The sequence below is a fragment of the Protomyctophum bolini genome, assembly GCF_963924005.1.
Source record: "Protomyctophum bolini genome assembly, chromosome: 13".
Lineage (NCBI taxonomy): Eukaryota > Metazoa > Chordata > Actinopteri > Myctophiformes > Myctophidae > Protomyctophum > Protomyctophum bolini.
The window spans coordinates 43,028,073-43,045,572 of NC_137874.1; the positions used below are offsets into that span (position 1 = coordinate 43,028,073).

The following is a 17,500-nucleotide window of genomic DNA, read 5'->3' on the forward strand; positions in this document are numbered from 1 at the left end:
CCACCCCCCCCCCCCCCTCTCCCTCTCTCTCTCTCTCTCTCGCTCTCTCTCTCGGGGGGGGGGGGGGGGGGGGGGTGAGTACAAGGCCTAGCCGAGGCTAGCAGTAGTGTGTGTGTGTGTGTGTGTGATCGCTCTCCTCTCTCTCTCTCTCTCTCTCTCTCACAGAACCGTACAACCCGCAAATCCACGCGTGACGCGTCTGACAGACAGACAGACGGTGCGTGGAAAGGATGGTAAGACTATATGCATGCTGCGGGATCTAAGTATGACCGGTGCACGTTATGCGTTAGTGTGTGTGTGTGTGTGTGTGTGTGTGTGTGAACTTGGTCTGTTGATTGACTCAGTGTTTTGTCTCTCTGACTGACACACACACACACACACACACACACACACACACACTGACCCTGGGTGCGTGACGTAGTGATTCTGCGTGGCTTACGACAGCCTTACGTACGTCGAATCGATCGTTCTTAAAAGGTGACGTCACGTCGCGGCCGGCCGGGCCGGTCGGTCGGTCGGGTCGCCTACATTCTACGTCCACACTATAGTCGCACAGAGAAAACTGTTACCCTCTCTACCCGTGCGGTAGGTAACCAACCGCGATAGGACACAGGACTCTGCACAACACCCCTGATATAGTTTACAGTCAGTGTGAGAGTGATCCTTGAGCAAGATGGAGGGTGAGAGTATATTCGTTTCAGTCATAGTCTCTTGAATAGCTTTCATTTAGTTTTAGTCACATTTTAGTCACCTGGAATGTATTAGTGTTTATAAGGCTGGGTTTTATAGTCGACTATAAACGTCATCGGATTTTATAGTCGACTGAATCTATACGGTTGATTCAGTCGACTATAAAATGTGTGTTGGCGGGGCCTTGATGCCGTCATAATGATTTTACACTTGTAGATCTGCTATTTTCAGCATGCAACCAAGTGTAAAATGACTTATACTGGATCTCTTGTCCACTAGTCCCCTTCCTAACATTTTAGTCTAGTTTTTATTTGATTGAGAGGTTTGATTTTGATTGATTGAAGTATTTATTAACAGCTTGCAGAATTACAGTACATTTCAAGCACAACTCAATACAAAGACTGTTAAAGGACCTATAACATAAAATTCAACTTTTTCCATTTCTTTTGTGTTTTTGGGGCTCCCATGTGTGTTTTCTATCCCCACAAATAACCAATTTTGAACAATCATATTACAGGTGCTTTAATGGAAATTGCTCTCAGGAACAGCTCGACTGATTTTGGCCTCATCGTGATGTCATCAATGTCACCCTACTTTGTATAATTCCATCTCTCCTTCAGTCTTCAGTTCCAAATTAGCATTTCCACTTTGTTTACAATGTCCACCATTGTTGATTTTCCAAGCTGGCATGGAATGGAAACAAGCTTGGTTTTATCATTAGACTGCATTATTAGTAAACATTAGACTGCAGTATTAGTAAACATTAGACTGCAGTATTAGTAAACATTAGACTGCAGTATTAGTAAACATGAGACTGCAGTATTAGTAAACATTAGACTGCAGAATTAGTAAACATTAGACTGCAGTATTAGTAAACATTAGACTGCAGAATTAGTAAACATTAGACTGCAGTATTAGTAAACATTAGACTGCAGTATTAGTAAACAAGTAGCCTACAAAGGCAAGAATAGTAACAACAACTTCCTTTCTTGACTTAAGCAAATACAGAACATCAACCACATAAGCATTAAGGTCAAGCCAAATATCAGTCCAGTGGTTTGGACCTAATAATAATAATAATAATAATAATGAGTCAAAGCTCAAATTCAAAGGCAGAGGAGCGAGGCGTGACAAGTAACAACTTTGAGGTACATAGACAAACTATAAAAAAAAAACATTTTAAATTGCACGTTATTTCTGCTTTAAAGGAGAATTCCATACTAAAAGGCTTTCTTACCTTTCTTTGTAGTTGTTACGTCCCCACCAAAGAGGTCCAGGTGTTATTTTGTGCAAAAGCTCCTTATTGGCTGTTTCCCCTACCATAAGCCCTATATGAATTGCATTGAATTGAATGGGAATTGAATGGGGCTATGGGGTGTTGTGCTAATTTGCTTATTTCCATCGCTCAAAATTGTTTAAAACATGTTTATTAAGGTAATACAGTCTAGGTGAAGTTGGGCCCAAATACATGGACCTCTTTGGGCCCAATGACAGCGCCACAACAGGCCATTATATGAACTTTCAGGAAGTCCCGATTTCCTTAGTGGCTTCACGAAATATCTGTCTGACTGCCCCCCCTGTAGTCGACGGACATTTTTCGTTTTTAGTTTTAGTCGACGAAAACAACACTGGCGTAGACATATCATTAACGTATAATGTATATAGACATATCATTAACATAGCCTATCATTAACGTTTAACGTAGATATATCATTAACGTTTAATTAACGTAGACATATCATTAACGTTTAATTAACGTAGACATATCATTAACGTTTAATTAACGTAGACATATCATTAACGTTTAACGTAGACATATCATTAACGTTTAATTAACGTAGACATATCATTAACGTTTAATTAACGTAGACATATCATTAACGTTTAACGTAGACATATCATTAACGTTTAACGTAGACATATCATTTCATAACGTGGTGTGCACCGTCTCTTCCAGAGTGACAGCTGAGCAGCATGAAGGGGTCAACACTAGAGGCCGACCTTTGACCTCCTGCACCGGAGAAGATGTCTGCTAGTGCCTCCTCCTCCTCTTCCTCCTCCTCTTCCTCCTCTCAGGAGAAGATGTCTGCTAGTGCCTCCTCCTCCTCCTCCTCCTCCTCCTCCTCCTCTCAGGAAGGGGGAAGTAAGAACTGCAAGAAGGAGAAGGAGGGGAAGAAGAAGAGAAAGAAGGAGAGGGCGCGACACAAGGAGGCGGAGAGAGTCAGAGGCTGGGAGTGGACCGGGAGCCATCTTGGCTCCGTGGACAGAAGGAGGGACAAGGAGACAGAGCAGCGGACCGGGAGCCATCTTGGCTCCGCGGACGGAAGGAGGGTCAAGGAGACAGAGCAGCGGACCGGGGGCCATCTTGGCTCCAGCGGCAGCCATCTTGGCTCCGGAGGGACGTACTCTCCTCCGGACGGGGAACGAGCGGCGGCGGTCGTCCTCCTCCGACCGGTGGGCGGGGACATTCCAGCGGCCAATCAGATGGGCCCTAGCGTCTCCCCGGCTCCGCCCAGCCCCGCCTTCTCCCTGGAGAGCAACAGTCCGTTCGCCAACGGCTTCCTCCACTTCGACTCCTCGCTGTTCGAGGACGACGAGGAGGACGAGGAGGACGACAACGACTACCGTCGCTACGAGCGCTATAGCCACGAGGCGCTCCTCTCAGCCGGACACGACGCAGGGGCTTTCTGTGGGAACAGTGTGGTGGAGCCCCCTGCTGGGAGCGTCGGGGACGGCAGCACGTCAGAGGGTCACCGCCCTGCAGAGACCACGCCCACCACCGCCGCCATGACATCATCATCATCAGCAGGCCGAGACACGGCGGGGAAGGTGATGACGTCGTCGTCAGGGAAGGTGATGACGTCGTCCTCAGGGAAGGTGATGACGTCGTCGTCAGGGAAGGTGATGACGTCGTCGTCAGGGAAGGTGATGACGTCGTCGTCAGGGAAGGTGATGACGTCGTCGTCAGGGAAGGTGATGACGTCGTCGTCAGGGAAGGTGATGACGTCGTCCTCAGGGAAGGTGATGACGTCGTCGTCAGGGAAGGTGATGACGCGGTCCCAGTGTTCGGGCGCAGAGCGCCGGAGGTACTGGGACGTCTCCGATGACGACTGGGAGAGCGACAGCGAGCTGTTCCGTTCCTCCACGGCAAGTTCACCTCCGTTTGCTTTTTTACAATTTACAACGTAGGCATTTAGCAGGTGCTCTTAATCCAGAGCGATTTACCGTAAGCAAGAACAAAAAGAAACATGTCTACATAAAGTGCTCTCTAAGGCCTGGGCTATACGTGACCCACTGTACTTTCTTCTCACCAACCACGCTATTCGAGGCCATTACACCTCTCTCTCTCTCTCTCTCTCTCTCTCTCTCTCTCTCTCTCTCTCTCTCTCTGCACACACCGCGCATAGACTTGTTGGTGTATACTGTAGTCCAGGGCTATTCAACTGGCTCCGCGGGCCAAATGCGGCCCGCGGAGCGCCCCCTAGTGGCCCTTGGAATAATAATTGAAAAAAATTATCGTTTTTTTAATCGTTTTTTTTTTAAGAGAGAAAATTACAGGTATGATGTGCGCGATATATTAAGTGCTAGATTATCATGACAGTAATCAGGCATAGTTGTTTCTATGGGTGGGGGGCGAGGGGGGCAGCCCCACCCCATGGGGCCCACGTGGCCCGCAACCCGCAATTTTATTTGCGCACGCATGAGACTGGACCATGGTCTTATTCAAAACTTATTTATTACTACTTATTATTTGTGGACCTTCAGCATTATTAGTTGAGGACCCCTGGCCTACATACATCTTTGTGTTTGAACACAAAATGCATTTGTAGAATCCAAAAAAATCCGCGCTTCGCGCGCACAGCTGTGCGGCCCTCCACACACAATCATTCTACAGCTGTGGCCCCCGACCTAATCTTGTTGAATACCCCTGCTGTAGTCTATGCACACACCACGCATAGGGCTGTATTTTGCGTGTCTTAAGTACCAGGTCTTATTCCCTATAACTTGCGTAAACTAAAGACCTGGAGGCGTGATCAATGCTCTTTGGCCACTCAGAATAGCCAAATGGCATTGATCACGCCTCCGGGTCTTTAGTTTACTCAAGTTAGGTAATAAGACCTGGTACTTAAGACACGCAAAATACAGCCCATAGACTTGTTGGTGTATACTGTAGTCTCCTGCAAAATGGCATTTGGCCTGGGTCCTTATTGGTAGGTTAATATCCACAGTTTATCTGTAGCGGTCCAACATTAACCTATTAACTAGTGTTCAACAGGTCAGCAGCCCTAAGAATCAGACCAGAAACGTGTTGTGTTGTGTTCAACAGGTCAGCAGCCCTAAGAATCAGACCAGAAACATGTTGTGTTGTGTTCAACAGGTCAGCAGCCCTAAGAATCAGACCAGAAACGTGTTGTGTTGTGTTCAACAGGTCAGCAGCCCTAAGAATCAGACCAGAAACGTGTTGTGTTGTGTTCAACAGGTCAGCAGCCCTAAGAAACAGACCAATCACGTTCCATCCGTGAAGTACTTGGAGGGAGAAGTGATCTGGGCCAAGGTCAACCGACGCCCCTGGTGGCCGTGCGAGGTGACCTCTGACCCCGACCAGGGGGTGTACCACCGGATCAAAGGTCAGCTCATTGGTGGAAACGTTGTAGGGCCTGTACCCATTGGTGGAAACCTTGTAGGGCCTGTCCTCATTGGTGGAAACCTTGTAGGGCCTGTTTTGTACTGTATTTGTGGAAATGGAAATAAGAACCCACGTTCTGACTTCCTCTGACTAGATCCAATCCAGCACTGAAGTTGAAATTGACTGAATGTTTTGGTGTGGTTTCAGAGGACAGCGAGCGGCCGTGTCGTCTCTACTACGTCAGGACGTTCGGCCTCCCGGCGGAGAAGAGCTGGGTGGAGGGCAGAGCCACGCACCTCTTTCAGGCTGGAGAAGACTTTGAGGAGCTCCCCCTACCTCACAGGAGGAGGAAACAGAAAGTTGACAACAACAACAACAACACTGTAATTATCTTTAAGATGCTATAAAAAAAAACTTTAAATACACGGCAATCAAATACCTGTAAAATGTTATCCACGTATTGTGTAGGCCTACACACATCCACACACATACACTGCAATGAAATGTTATTCAACATACTGTGTATGTACCAGTAAGACGCGCAAACGCGGGAAGCGAACGCAGCTCGTACATATTTGGGTTTTTTTAAGATTTATTTTTAAGTTAAGTTTTTAACTTAGCCATAACCATATTAGGAGTCCCCAAAGCAGCTATACGTCCAAATATGGAGTGTGTTGCATCAATCTCAAACAAATCACTCAGCTCCATATATGGGCACAAAGGGGGGACACACGGACAGACACACACACACAGACAGACAGACATGATCTTCTAGGTCTCATAGTAAGTGCTCACTGCGTTCGCAACAACTACGATGGTGGTTACATCAATCACTATTTTGTGATCATGTACAGTTTGTTAGTGAAGAAAAGGCAGCCATCTGAGTGCTCGGATCTCCACCTTTTCCTCAGCATTTCAGTCCCTTTGATCTTTGAAGCACCAGCCGTCTTTTTGAGGGGCGCTAGCCCCGCCCATATAGACGGGTTCAGAAACGGGTCTTATGGTCGCAGGCAACGTATTTCCTGTAGGCGGAGACGACATATCTGCCGTTTATACCTACTACAGTGAACGGTAGAGTGACTGATGTTAGTCTGCCTCAAACGCTACTCTTTTACCTGCTTTTTACTGAACACTAACATTACAAAGATGCCCCAGAACATCGGGATGAACCTGTGTAGTTTATGGCTGCTCCAACAGTAGTAGAGATGAACCTGTGTAGTTTATGGCTGCTCCAACAGTAGTAGAGATGAACCTGTGTAGTTTATGGCTGCTCCAACAGTGGTAGAGATGAACCTGTGTAGTTTATGGCTGCTCCAACAGTAGTAGAGATGAACCTGTGTAGTTTATGGCTGCTCCAACAGTAGTAGAGATGAACCTGTGTAGTTTATGGCTGCTCCAACAGTAGTAGAGATGAACCTGTGTAGTTTATGGCTGCTCCAACAGTAGTAGAGATGAACCTGTGTAGTTTATGGCTGCTCCAACAGTGGTGGAGATGAACCTGTGTAGTTTATGGCTGCTCCAACAGTAGTAGAGATGAACCTGTGTAGTTTATGGCTGCTCCAACAGTAGTAGAGATGAACCTGTGTAGTTTATGGCTGCTCCAACAGTAGTAGAGATGAACCTGTGTAGTTTATGGCTGCTCCAACAGTAGAGATGAACCTGTGTAGTTTATGGCTGCTCCAACAGTAGTAGAGATGAACCTGTGTAGTTTATGGCTGCTCCAACAGTAGTAGAGATGAACCTGTGTAGTTTATGGCTGCTCCAACAGTAGAGATGAACCTGTGTAGTTTATGGCTGCTCCAACAGTAGTAGAGATGAACCTGTGTAGTTTATGGCTGCTCCAACAGTAGAGATGAACCTGTGTAGTTTATGGCTGCTCCAACAGTAGTAGAGATGAACCTGTGTAGTTTATGGCTGCTCCAACAGTAGTAGAGATGAACCTGTGTAGTTTATGGCTGCTCCAATAGTAGAGATGAACCTGTGTAGTTTATGGCTGCTCCAACAGTAGTAGAGATGAACCTGTGTAGTTTATGGCTGCTCCAACAGTAGTAGAGATGAACCTGTGTAGTTTATGGCTGCTCCAACAGTAGTAGAGATGAACCTGTGTAGTTTATGGCTGCTCCAACAGTAGTAGAGATGAACCTGTGTAGTTTATGGCTGCTCCAACAGTGGTAGAGATGAACCTGTGTAGTTTATGGCTGCTCCAACAGTAGAGATGAACCTGTGTAGTTTATGGCTGCTCCAACAGTAGTAGAGATGAACCTGTGTAGTTTATGGCTGCTCCAACAGTAGAGATGAACCTGTGTAGTTTATGGCTGCTCCAACAGTAGAGATTAACCTGTGTAGTTTATGGCTGCTCCAACAGTAGAGATGAACCTGTGTAGTTTATGGGTGCTCCAACAGTAGTAGAGATGAACCTGTGTAGTTTATGGCTGCTCCAACAGTAGTAGAGATGAACCTGTGTAGTTTATGGCTGCTCCAACAGTAGAGATGAACCTGTGTAGTTTATGGCTGCTCCAACAGTAGAGATGAACCTGTGTAGTTTATGGCTGCTCCAACAGTAGTAGAGATGAACCTGTGTAGTTTATGGCTGCTCCAACAGTAGTAGAGATGAACCTGTGTAGTTTATGGGTGCTCCAACAGTAGTGGCAACATAAAAAAAAATAAAAAAGAAGAAAAGTATAAAGTTTAAACCGCAGATATGTCGTCTCCGCCTACAGGAAATGCGTTGCCTGCGACCATGAGACCCGTTTCTGTCTCTACAGCTTTTCGTCACAACTCATGGCAAAGTATCATTTACTTGTCATTTTATGTGTCTGAGCAAATTTGAACCCAGTGCAGCTGTTTTTGCGTTGACACAAAAAGCCTTTTTAACCTTTTTCTGCACCTCCATTGAGCACCTAGTTGATTATCATTTTTTCCACTTTTACAGTTTGTTAGTGTTTAAATGTATGTATACACCGATCACCTCAGGAGTATCAGGTTATGATGTCCTGTATACATGTCTTCCTGGGCCACTAACAGGTCTGTGCCTCCCTGTCCTCCCACAGATCTATATACATGTCTTCCTAGGCCACTAACGGGTATGAGCCTCCCTGTCCTCCCACAGATCTCCAAGCGTTACAAAGAGTCGTGGACGTCCAGCGTCCTGGAGGCGGAATGCGTTCTGACGGAGAGACGCAGACTGTTCTCCTCCCTGGACGACAACGACCCCGCCTCCGCGCCGGACGCCCCGCCCCTTTCCAACGCTCCTCCTCCGATGATGACGACGAGTCACGCGGCCAACCGCCGCCGGTCCACGTCAGCCCCGTCAGCCCATCGGAGCACTTTGAGAAAACCTCCCGGCGAGAAGGAGCGTCGTGGGAGACGTGGTGGCACCGCCGGCAAAGACCCTTCGCTTCGGAGCAGTCGCGACAACGACGACGGAGGAGAATGTCCGTACTCTGACCTGGACGAAGGAGAGTGTCCTTACTCTGACCTGGACAAAGGAGAATGTCCGTACTCTGACCTGGACGAAGGAGAATGTCCTTACTCTGACCTGGACTCCGTCCCCAAGATCCTGTGTCCCACGGCTCTGGAGCGCCGGAGGAAACGACCGCTCCACGGCCCGCCGCCTCCTCCTCCTCCGTGTGCCGCGCCGAAGGAGGTCCGGAGGCCGCCGGAGGTTCAGAGCGGCTTGTGGTTCAGCAAGGCGGGGAAAGACCGACGGCCCAAAAAGCCCACCGGCGCTGCCCCGGACCGCTCTCTGTTCTGCAGGAGTCCGCCGCCGTGTAAGAAGAGAAGCCAAGCGTCCGCCGCCGCCGGCGGCAAAAAGACCCCCCCGGCCTCCGTCGGTCGGCCGATTGACCAATCGGGGTGCCGCGTGGAGAAGCGGAAGGCCTCGGTTTCCGTGGCGGCGACTCCTGCTGGCGTGTTCTCTGAGCAGTCGCAATGTTCGAAAGGTAAACAAAGCACTCCGCTCACCAGCAGGACATGGGGTCTGTTTGGCGGCTCCGCCGGCCAATCGGGTCTGTTTGGCGGGTCCGCTGGCCAATCGGGTCTGTCGGGGAAGCAAAGGAATACGCTCTGTGCCGCGGTCGACCAATCGGGACATCTCAATGCCAGTCACATTGACCAATCACTAGGATGCTCAGCGAACCAAAAGACCCCAGCCTCCGCTGAGACTGACAGGCATTCTGGCCAATTAGAACCTTCAAACAGCAAAAAGACCCCAGCCTCTGCTGAGACTGACAGGCATTCTGGCCAATTAGAACCTCCAAACATCAGAAAGACCCTTGCCGATGCTGGGACACTAAGTGAAATGGCCAGGGTGGCTGCAAGACTCACTGGCCAATCAGGGACATCGGAGAAGCCACATGGCTCGGCCTCTATTAAGGCGTCCGCGCGCTCTGACCAATCACGACGTTCAAAGCGAAGAAAGGAAGCGCCCGGACCTACCGTCACGCTTCCCGACCCGCCGGCCCCGAAGGCGCCCGCTCTAGACGTTAGTTTCCGCAACCAACCGGGTTCTCCGGAGGGATCTGGTGCCGAATCGTCTGACCAATCAGAAGAACACTCGGCCAGTAAAAAGTCCCGTAAAGCCACCCCGCTCTCGGAGGAACCGGCACGCGAGGAGCGTAAAAGGCCGCCGCCGTCCGGTGACGACTCCGTCTGCCAATCAAACCGGTCGGTGAAACAAACGACACCAAGCGCCGGTGTGCCAGTGGTGAGACTGAACAGTGTACAAGGGAAGAAGATCCCGGTGTTCTCGGCGTTCCAACGGGAACGCTCGGAGAGCAGAAGGACACCACGGGTCACCGATGTGACCGGTGTGCCCGCCGTCTACTCGCCGTGGTCAGGAGGTAAAAGGATGCGAGTGTCCTTACAGCAGTTGGACAGCAGCGCAGCCGGCAGAAAGACGTCCTTACAGCAGTTGGACAGCGGCGCAGCCGGCAGAAAGACGTCCTTAGAGCAGTTGGACAGCAGCGCAGCCGGCAGAAAGACGTCCTTAGAGCAGTTGGACAGCAGCGCAGCCGGCAGAAAGACGTCCTTAGAGCAGTTGGACAGCAGCGCAGCCGGCAGAAAGACGTCCTTAGAGCAGTTGGACAGCAGCGCAGCCGGCAGAAAGACGTCCTTAGAGCAGTTGGACAGCAGCGCGGCCGGCAGAAAGACGTCCTTAAAGCAGTTGGACAGCAGCGCAGCCGGCAGAAAGACGTCCTTAGAGCAGTTGGACAGCAGCGCAGCCGGCAGAAAGACGTCCTTAGAGCAGTTGGACAGCAGCGCAGCCGGCAGAAAGACGTCCTTAGAGCAGTTGGACAGCAGCGCAGCTGGCAGAAAGAAGCCGGCCATTAGCGTGAACCCTAGCGGTGGGTTTGGCATAGCGTCCGACCAATCGGAGCGGTTAGAAGGCAAAACGATAGCGTCCTCCGCCGTGACTAGGATGTCTGTCCCCGACCGATTGGGCCGCTCAGAACCCCAGAGCCCTCTCATTCGCCGAACCAGTAGTGTCACTGCACTCGCTCTTACTGCTAAGAGTACCCCGTGCTCTGAAAGGTCAGCATTAGAGTCAAAGTCAAAGACGGAAGGACTACACGAGTCAAATAAACTAGACAAACCCAAGAAAGGCCTACACGAGTCAAATCAATCAACAAGTCAACTCACAGATGCACCCAAGAAACATGAACAGAAGTTAAAGAAATGCCCAGAAGGACCGAATGAAATTCCACAGCAGTCGAATGTCATTTCAGATGAATCGACTAGAGACGTGTGTGTGTCGGGTCACCAATGTCAAGACAATCTGAATGAAGATGTACCGATGAAGGTTCTATGTGAACCCAGGAACGAGTCCAGAAAGGCTTTAGACAAACCCAATAAAGAGCTGAAGGAATCCAAGACGTTTCCAGAACAATCCAAGCGGGATCGACACAAGTCAAATAAACAACCAGATGGAAGGAATCCAGACTTGCATAATTTAGAAAAAACAGTCATTGATGTAATGAATAACGATATACCCAAGTCAACGGACGTCCTAGAAGAATCAAAGAATGATCTCCATGATTCAAGGAAAATGTTAAACAAACCAAACAAAAATCTACACAAGTCAAAAAAGGTGCTAGACCAATCAAATAAAGATACGCTTCAGTCAAAGGTTCTAGACCAATCAAATAAAGATAAACTTCAGTCAAAGGTTCTAGACCAATCAAATAAAGATAAACTTCAGTCAAAGGTTCTAGACCAATCAAATAAAGATAAACTTCAGTCAAAGGTTCTAGACCAATCAAATAAAGATAAACTTCAGTCAAAGGTTCTAGACCAATCAAATAAAGATAAACTTCAGTCAAAGGTTCTAGACCAATCAAATAAAGATAAACTTCAGTCAAAGGTTCTAGACCAATCAAATAAAGATAAACTTCAGTCAAAGGTTCTAGACCAATCAAACACACCTCCGCACAAGTCTACGCAACTTCCAGATCAATCAATTAAGGATTCGCATATGTCACGGATTCTAGACCAATCACATAAACGTCTGCACAAGTCTATGAAGCTGCTGGACCAATCAATTAACGATTCACATAGGTCAAAGGTTCTAAACCAATCACATAAAGATCAACATGAGTCAAAGAAGGTTTTGGACCCGACAAATAAACACCCACACAAATCTACAAAACTTCTCGACCAATCAATTAAAGATTCACACAAGTCAAAGGTTCCAGACCAATCAAATAAACACCCACACAAGTCAAAGGTTCTAGATCAAACCGAGAAATGCCCACAGGAGTCAGAGAAGATTCCAGACCAATCAAACAAAGATGCTCACAAGTTGAAGAAAGCTCTAGACCAATCAAACACAGGTCTACACAAGTCGAAGAAGGTTCCAGACCAATCAAACACAGATCCACACATGGGAAAGGTTCCAGACCAATCAAATAAACACCCACACAAGTCAAAGGTTCTGGATAAGACTGATAAATGCCCAAAGGAGTCAGAGAAGATTCCAGATCAATCAAACAAAGATGCTCACAAGTTGAAGAAAGCTCTAGACCAATCAAATACAGATCCACACAAGTCGAAGAAGGTTCCAGACCAATCAAACACAGATCTACACAAGTCGAAGAAGGTTTTAGACCAATCAAACACAGATCTACACAAGGCAAAGGTTCTAGATCAAACAAATAAAGATCTGCACAAATCTACAAAACTTCTGGGCCAATCAAACCCAGATCTACACAAGCCGAAGAAGGTTCCAGACCAATCAAACACAGATCCACATAAGTCGAAGAAGGTTCCAGACCAATCAAATAAAGATCTGCCCAAAGCTACAAAACCTCTAGACCAATCAAATAAACACCCACACAAGTCAAAGGTTCTGGATCAAACCGATAAATGCCCACAAGAGTCAGAGAAGATTCCAGACCAATCAAACAAAGATGCTCACAAGTTGAAGAAAGCTCTAGACCAATCAAACACAGGTCTACACAAGTCGAAGAAGGTTCTAGACCAATCAAATAAAGATCTGCCCAAATCTACAAAACTTCTAGACCAATCAAATAACGATCCACACAAGGCAAAGTTTCTAGACCAATCAAATAAAGAGCCACATAAGTCAAAGAAGGTTCTAGACCAATCAAATAAAGATCTGCCCAAATCTACAAAACCTCTAGACCAATCAAATAAACACCCACACAAGTCAAAGGTTCTGGATCAAACCGATAAATGCCCACAAGAGTCAGAGAAGATTCCAGACCAATCAAACAAAGATGCTCACAAGTTGAAGAAAGCTCTAGACCAATCAAACACAGGTCTACACAAGTCGAAGAAGGTTCTAGACCAATCAAATAAAGATCTGCCCAAATCTACAAAACTTCTAGACCAATCAAATAACGATCCACACAAGGCAAAGTTTCTAGACCAATCAAATAAAGATCCACGTAAGTCAAAGAAGGCTCTAGACCAATCAGATACAGATCCACACGAGGCAAAGGTTCTAGACCAATCACACAAAGATGCTCACAAGTTGAAGAAAGCTCTAGACAAATCAGACAAAGATCCACACAAGTCGAAGAAGGTTCTAGACCAATCAAATAAAGATCCACAAGAGGCAAAGGTTCTAGACCAATCAGATAAAGATCCACACAAGTCAAAGATTCTAGACCAATCAAATAAAGGTATATACAGGTCGAAGAAGGTTCTTGACCAATCAAATAAACATTCACACGAGTCAAAGGTTCGAGATCAAACAAATAAACGTCAACACGAGTCAAAGGTCTTAGACCAATCAAATGCAGAGCTACATGAGTCAAAGACAGCTCTAGACCAATCAACTACAGATCTACACAAGTCAAATAAGTGTCTTGTCAAATCGAATGAAGATCCAACAAAGTCAAAGAACGTTGTGGACCAATCGGATGAAGATCAGAGCAAGCTAAGGCTTCTAAATCAGTCACATGTGTCAAAGAGGGCTCTGGACCAATCACATATAGATTCACACAAGTCGAAGAAGGTTCTAGACCAATCAAATAAAGGTCCACGTGAAATGAAGACATCTCTGGGGCAATCGGATGCGGATCCACACGAGTTGAAAGTCAAGTCGAATGAAGTTCTGCGGAAAGCAAAGGAAGATCACCGTGGATCAATGCAAATGTTAAACAAACCGTATAGCAGTCGGCACGAGTCAAAGAAGGTCCTGGACCAATCGAATATACATCCACACAAATTGAAGAGAAGCCTGGATCAGTCAATTAAGGATCCACTTGAGACGGTTCCGGTCCAATCCAGTACAGATCTGCAGGACTTGAATGTCCTAGACCAACCAAGTAGACATCCACACGGGTCAAATAAGTCTATAGACCAATCAAGTATAGAGCCACGTGAGTCAAAGAATGAGTCAAAAAGAGATCCACACGAGTTGATGAAGGTTCCAAAACAATGGAGTACAGAGTCACACGTAGACCGGTCTAATGAAGGTCCACTTCGGTCAAAGAAGGTTCTATATAAGTCAAATGAAAATCTACACAAGACAGAGAGGCCAAATAAAGACCTACATGCGCCAAACAGAATTGTAGACCAATCAAATAATCAGCTACATGAGTCGGAAGAACGTGCAGACCAATCAAATAAAGACCCACACGAGTCGAAGACGGTTCTAGACCAATCAAATAAAGACTTGCGTGAACTGAAGAAGGCTCTACGTCAAACGAATAAATATCCGAAAAAGTCAAAGGTTCTTGATCAGTCGGATGAAGATACACCCGAGTCAAAGAAGATTCCAGACCAATCAACTGAACATCCACAGGAGTCGAAGGTCCTAGACCAATTGCGTGAGCGTCCACACATCACGTCCAATCAGCTTCTACGCCAATCGAGTAAAGAGCCACGTGAGTCCGAGAAGGTTCCCGATCGGTCGCATGAAGGTCTCGACGAGTCCAAGGCGTTTGAAGATCGGTCCAATAAAGGTCTGCTGGAGTCAATGAAGGTCCTATATCAGTCCAATAAAAATCTACACGAGACAAAGAAGGTTCTACATAGGTCAAATAAAGACCCACACGAGTCGCAGAGGGTTCTAGGCCAATCGCATGAAGACGCACAGCAGTTGGAGAATGTTCTAGACCAATCACAGCAGTTGGAGAATGTTCTAGACCAATCACAGCAGTTGGAGAATGTTCTAGACCAATCGAATAGAGATCCGACCGAGTCGCAGACGGTTCCAGATCAGGTGAATGTAGACCCGCTGGAGGGGAAGGTTCTGGATCCGTCACACGCAGATCGGCGTGCATCGCAGCAGCTTCTAGACGAGTCGACTGCAGACGCGCAGCACGAGACGAAAGAGATTCTAAACCCGTCGAACGCGGATCCGCTCGAACTCGCAAAGGCGGTCCTGGATCAGTCGAATGCATCCCCACGCTTCAGGTCAGAGAACGTTTCAGATCGGTCGAGTGGACCTCCGGTCGAGTCAGAGACATCGAACACGCGATCACAGACCGTTGCAGAACCAGAGCACCTCCCTGCGAGCAGCCGTCTGATGAGCAGCGCCCTTCGGGCTGCGGAGGAGGAGGAGGAGGCTCAGCGGCAGAGGAAGAGATTCAAACTAGCAAACGCGTCACCTCGTCGACGGGACGCCCAAACCCCCGGCTGTGAGGCGCCTCCGTGTTCCTCCTCCGTGTTCTCGGATTCCAACGACTCGGTGATCAAGAGAGAGGACGAGGACCTGCTGGTATCCCAGACGCCGCCCATGGACTTCGTCCCGCTGACCGCCGGGGCCTCGGCCAAGAGGGAAACCCTTCGTCCCTCTGAACCGTCCTCCTCCTCCTCTTCCTCCTCTCCTCCTCCCCCCCGGTCGCCCTTTTCTTTCTTGAGCGCCTTCAGAAACCTGGAGGAGGAGGAGGAGGTCTCCTTCCAGTCGGTGACGGACGAGAGCGACGGGAAGCCGCTGTCGTTCCGACCGGGCGCCGGCCGCAGGTTCAGCAGCGTCCTGATGCTCCTCAAGGACGTCCACGACACCCGGGAGCGAGAGGGCGCTCCGCTGGAGCTGCACGTCGGTCCTCCGAGGGCCCACGTCAGGGAGGAGCCTTCGTTCACGCCCTCGCCCCCGACGGAGGAGACCTCCGCAGGTCCGGATCGACACCGAGGCCTCGCCGGGGACGGCAGCCGTCCCCGTGAAGACTCCTCTGAGCAGCGGACGGCTCCTCGGGCTGAGTCCGCGCCGCCGCCGCCGCCGCACACTGACGCCGACAGAAGTCGGCCTTCTAAACGAGCAGCCGCCCGGCGCAGGAAGAGCGGCACGTCGTCCGGCAGAAGGAAGCCCGGTAGAAGCAGCAGAGTGCCTGGTCGCTCATCCAGGCCAGGGCCCGGCGTCCTGGGTGTGGACGCTGTCTGTTCGTCCAGGCCAGGGCCTGGCATCCTGGGTCTGAGGGCCCAGGGTGGAGATACAATTGCCACACTGAGGGCCCAGGGTGGAGATACAATTGCCACACTGAGGGCCCAGGGTGGAGAGACTAATGCCACACTGAGGGCCCAGGGTGGAGAGACTAATGCCACACTGAGGCCCCAGAGCGAAGGCAGTGATGCCACACTGAGAGCCCAGGGTGGAGAGACTAATGCCACACTGAGGGCCCAGGGTGGAGGCAGTGATGCCTCACTGAGGCCCCAGGGCGGAGGCAGTGATGCCACACTGAGAGCCCAGGGTGGAGAGACTAATGCCACACTGAGGGCCCAGGGCGGAGGCAGTGTTGCGGGGCTGAGGGTGGAGGAGCAGAGCCTCAGTGGAGTACAGGAGAAAGGACTGAACGTCGTGCCTTTGGAGAAGACGCTGGCTCCTGAGAGCCTTCTGTCTCCTCAGCCAAAGACCCAGAGCAGCGGCCGCAGCTCAACGGAGACGGAGACCGCTGCAGGGAGCCAGGAGGCTCCTCGGGGTAATGATCCTTCTATTATGACTTAAATAAGTGCTTTTCAGAGTCGGGGTCTTTTGGGGGGTTTCAGGGGGTCTCCATCCAATATAAAGTACTGTTAGGTGGGAAATAGGAGCCAAATGAACCATTGAAGAGGTGCGTTGTTTTTAATCATCATTTTAAGATAAATAACCGCCTCGTACGTCTGTGTTTACAGCAAACAAACGCATCAGGAAGCCCAGTAAGCGACTGATAGAATGGACTGAAGAGTACGAGCAGATGTTCAACCCCAAGAAGAAAGCCAAGAGACAGGTAGGATGAATAATAATCATAATAATAATGAATTGAAATGAGTTAAAGCTTTTATTGTGAAACACTTCCATACACCCGCTCTCTCTCCCTCTCTCTCTCTCTCTACCGGTTCAGTGAATTTAAAATGATTAGTCCTACAGTAAAGCTCTCTCTCATTGGTTCAGTGAATTTAAAATAATTAGTCTTACAGTAAAGCTCTCTCTCATTGGTTCTCTCAGGCCACTCCCCCCGACAACAACAAAGCCGAGGAATCTCTACTGGTCAAGGACGCCCGTGGCCACGCCCCCTCAAACTCACTTCCTGAGACTCAGACTCCGCCCCCCTTGGAGGAAATCACTTACTCTGAACCACAGATACGCCAAACGGAAAACTCGACTTCCCAAGATGCACCGGGGCCTTCCGTTGACACTCTGACTCCTCCCCCTGATGCCGAGCCCACTGAAGGCCTCGTCAACAACGGTGAGATCTTACATTTAATTATGAATTATTTAATGATTTAAAACTCCTT

At 48.6% G+C, this 17,500-nt stretch overlaps 1 protein-coding gene across 1 annotated transcript in view; it reads left to right on the top strand.

Moving 5' to 3' along the window:
- Positions 1–97: 97 nt before the first annotated feature.
- The window catches only part of nsd1b (nuclear receptor binding SET domain protein 1b), a gene marked incomplete at its 3' end in the record, with an annotated part of 42,970 nt that continues 25,567 nt past the window's right edge, over positions 98–17,500 (top strand). Inside the window, exons 1-7 of the mRNA XM_080781235.1 lie at positions 98–233; positions 2,648–3,837; positions 5,171–5,318; positions 5,525–5,700; positions 8,427–16,704; positions 16,898–16,992; positions 17,211–17,451. Of these exons, the coding sequence (XP_080637361.1) occupies positions 2,716–3,837; positions 5,171–5,318; positions 5,525–5,700; positions 8,427–16,704; positions 16,898–16,992; positions 17,211–17,451 (10,060 nt within the window). The 5' untranslated portion in view covers positions 98–233; positions 2,648–2,715. The remainder of the gene's footprint in view (positions 234–2,647; positions 3,838–5,170; positions 5,319–5,524; positions 5,701–8,426; positions 16,705–16,897; positions 16,993–17,210; positions 17,452–17,500) is intronic.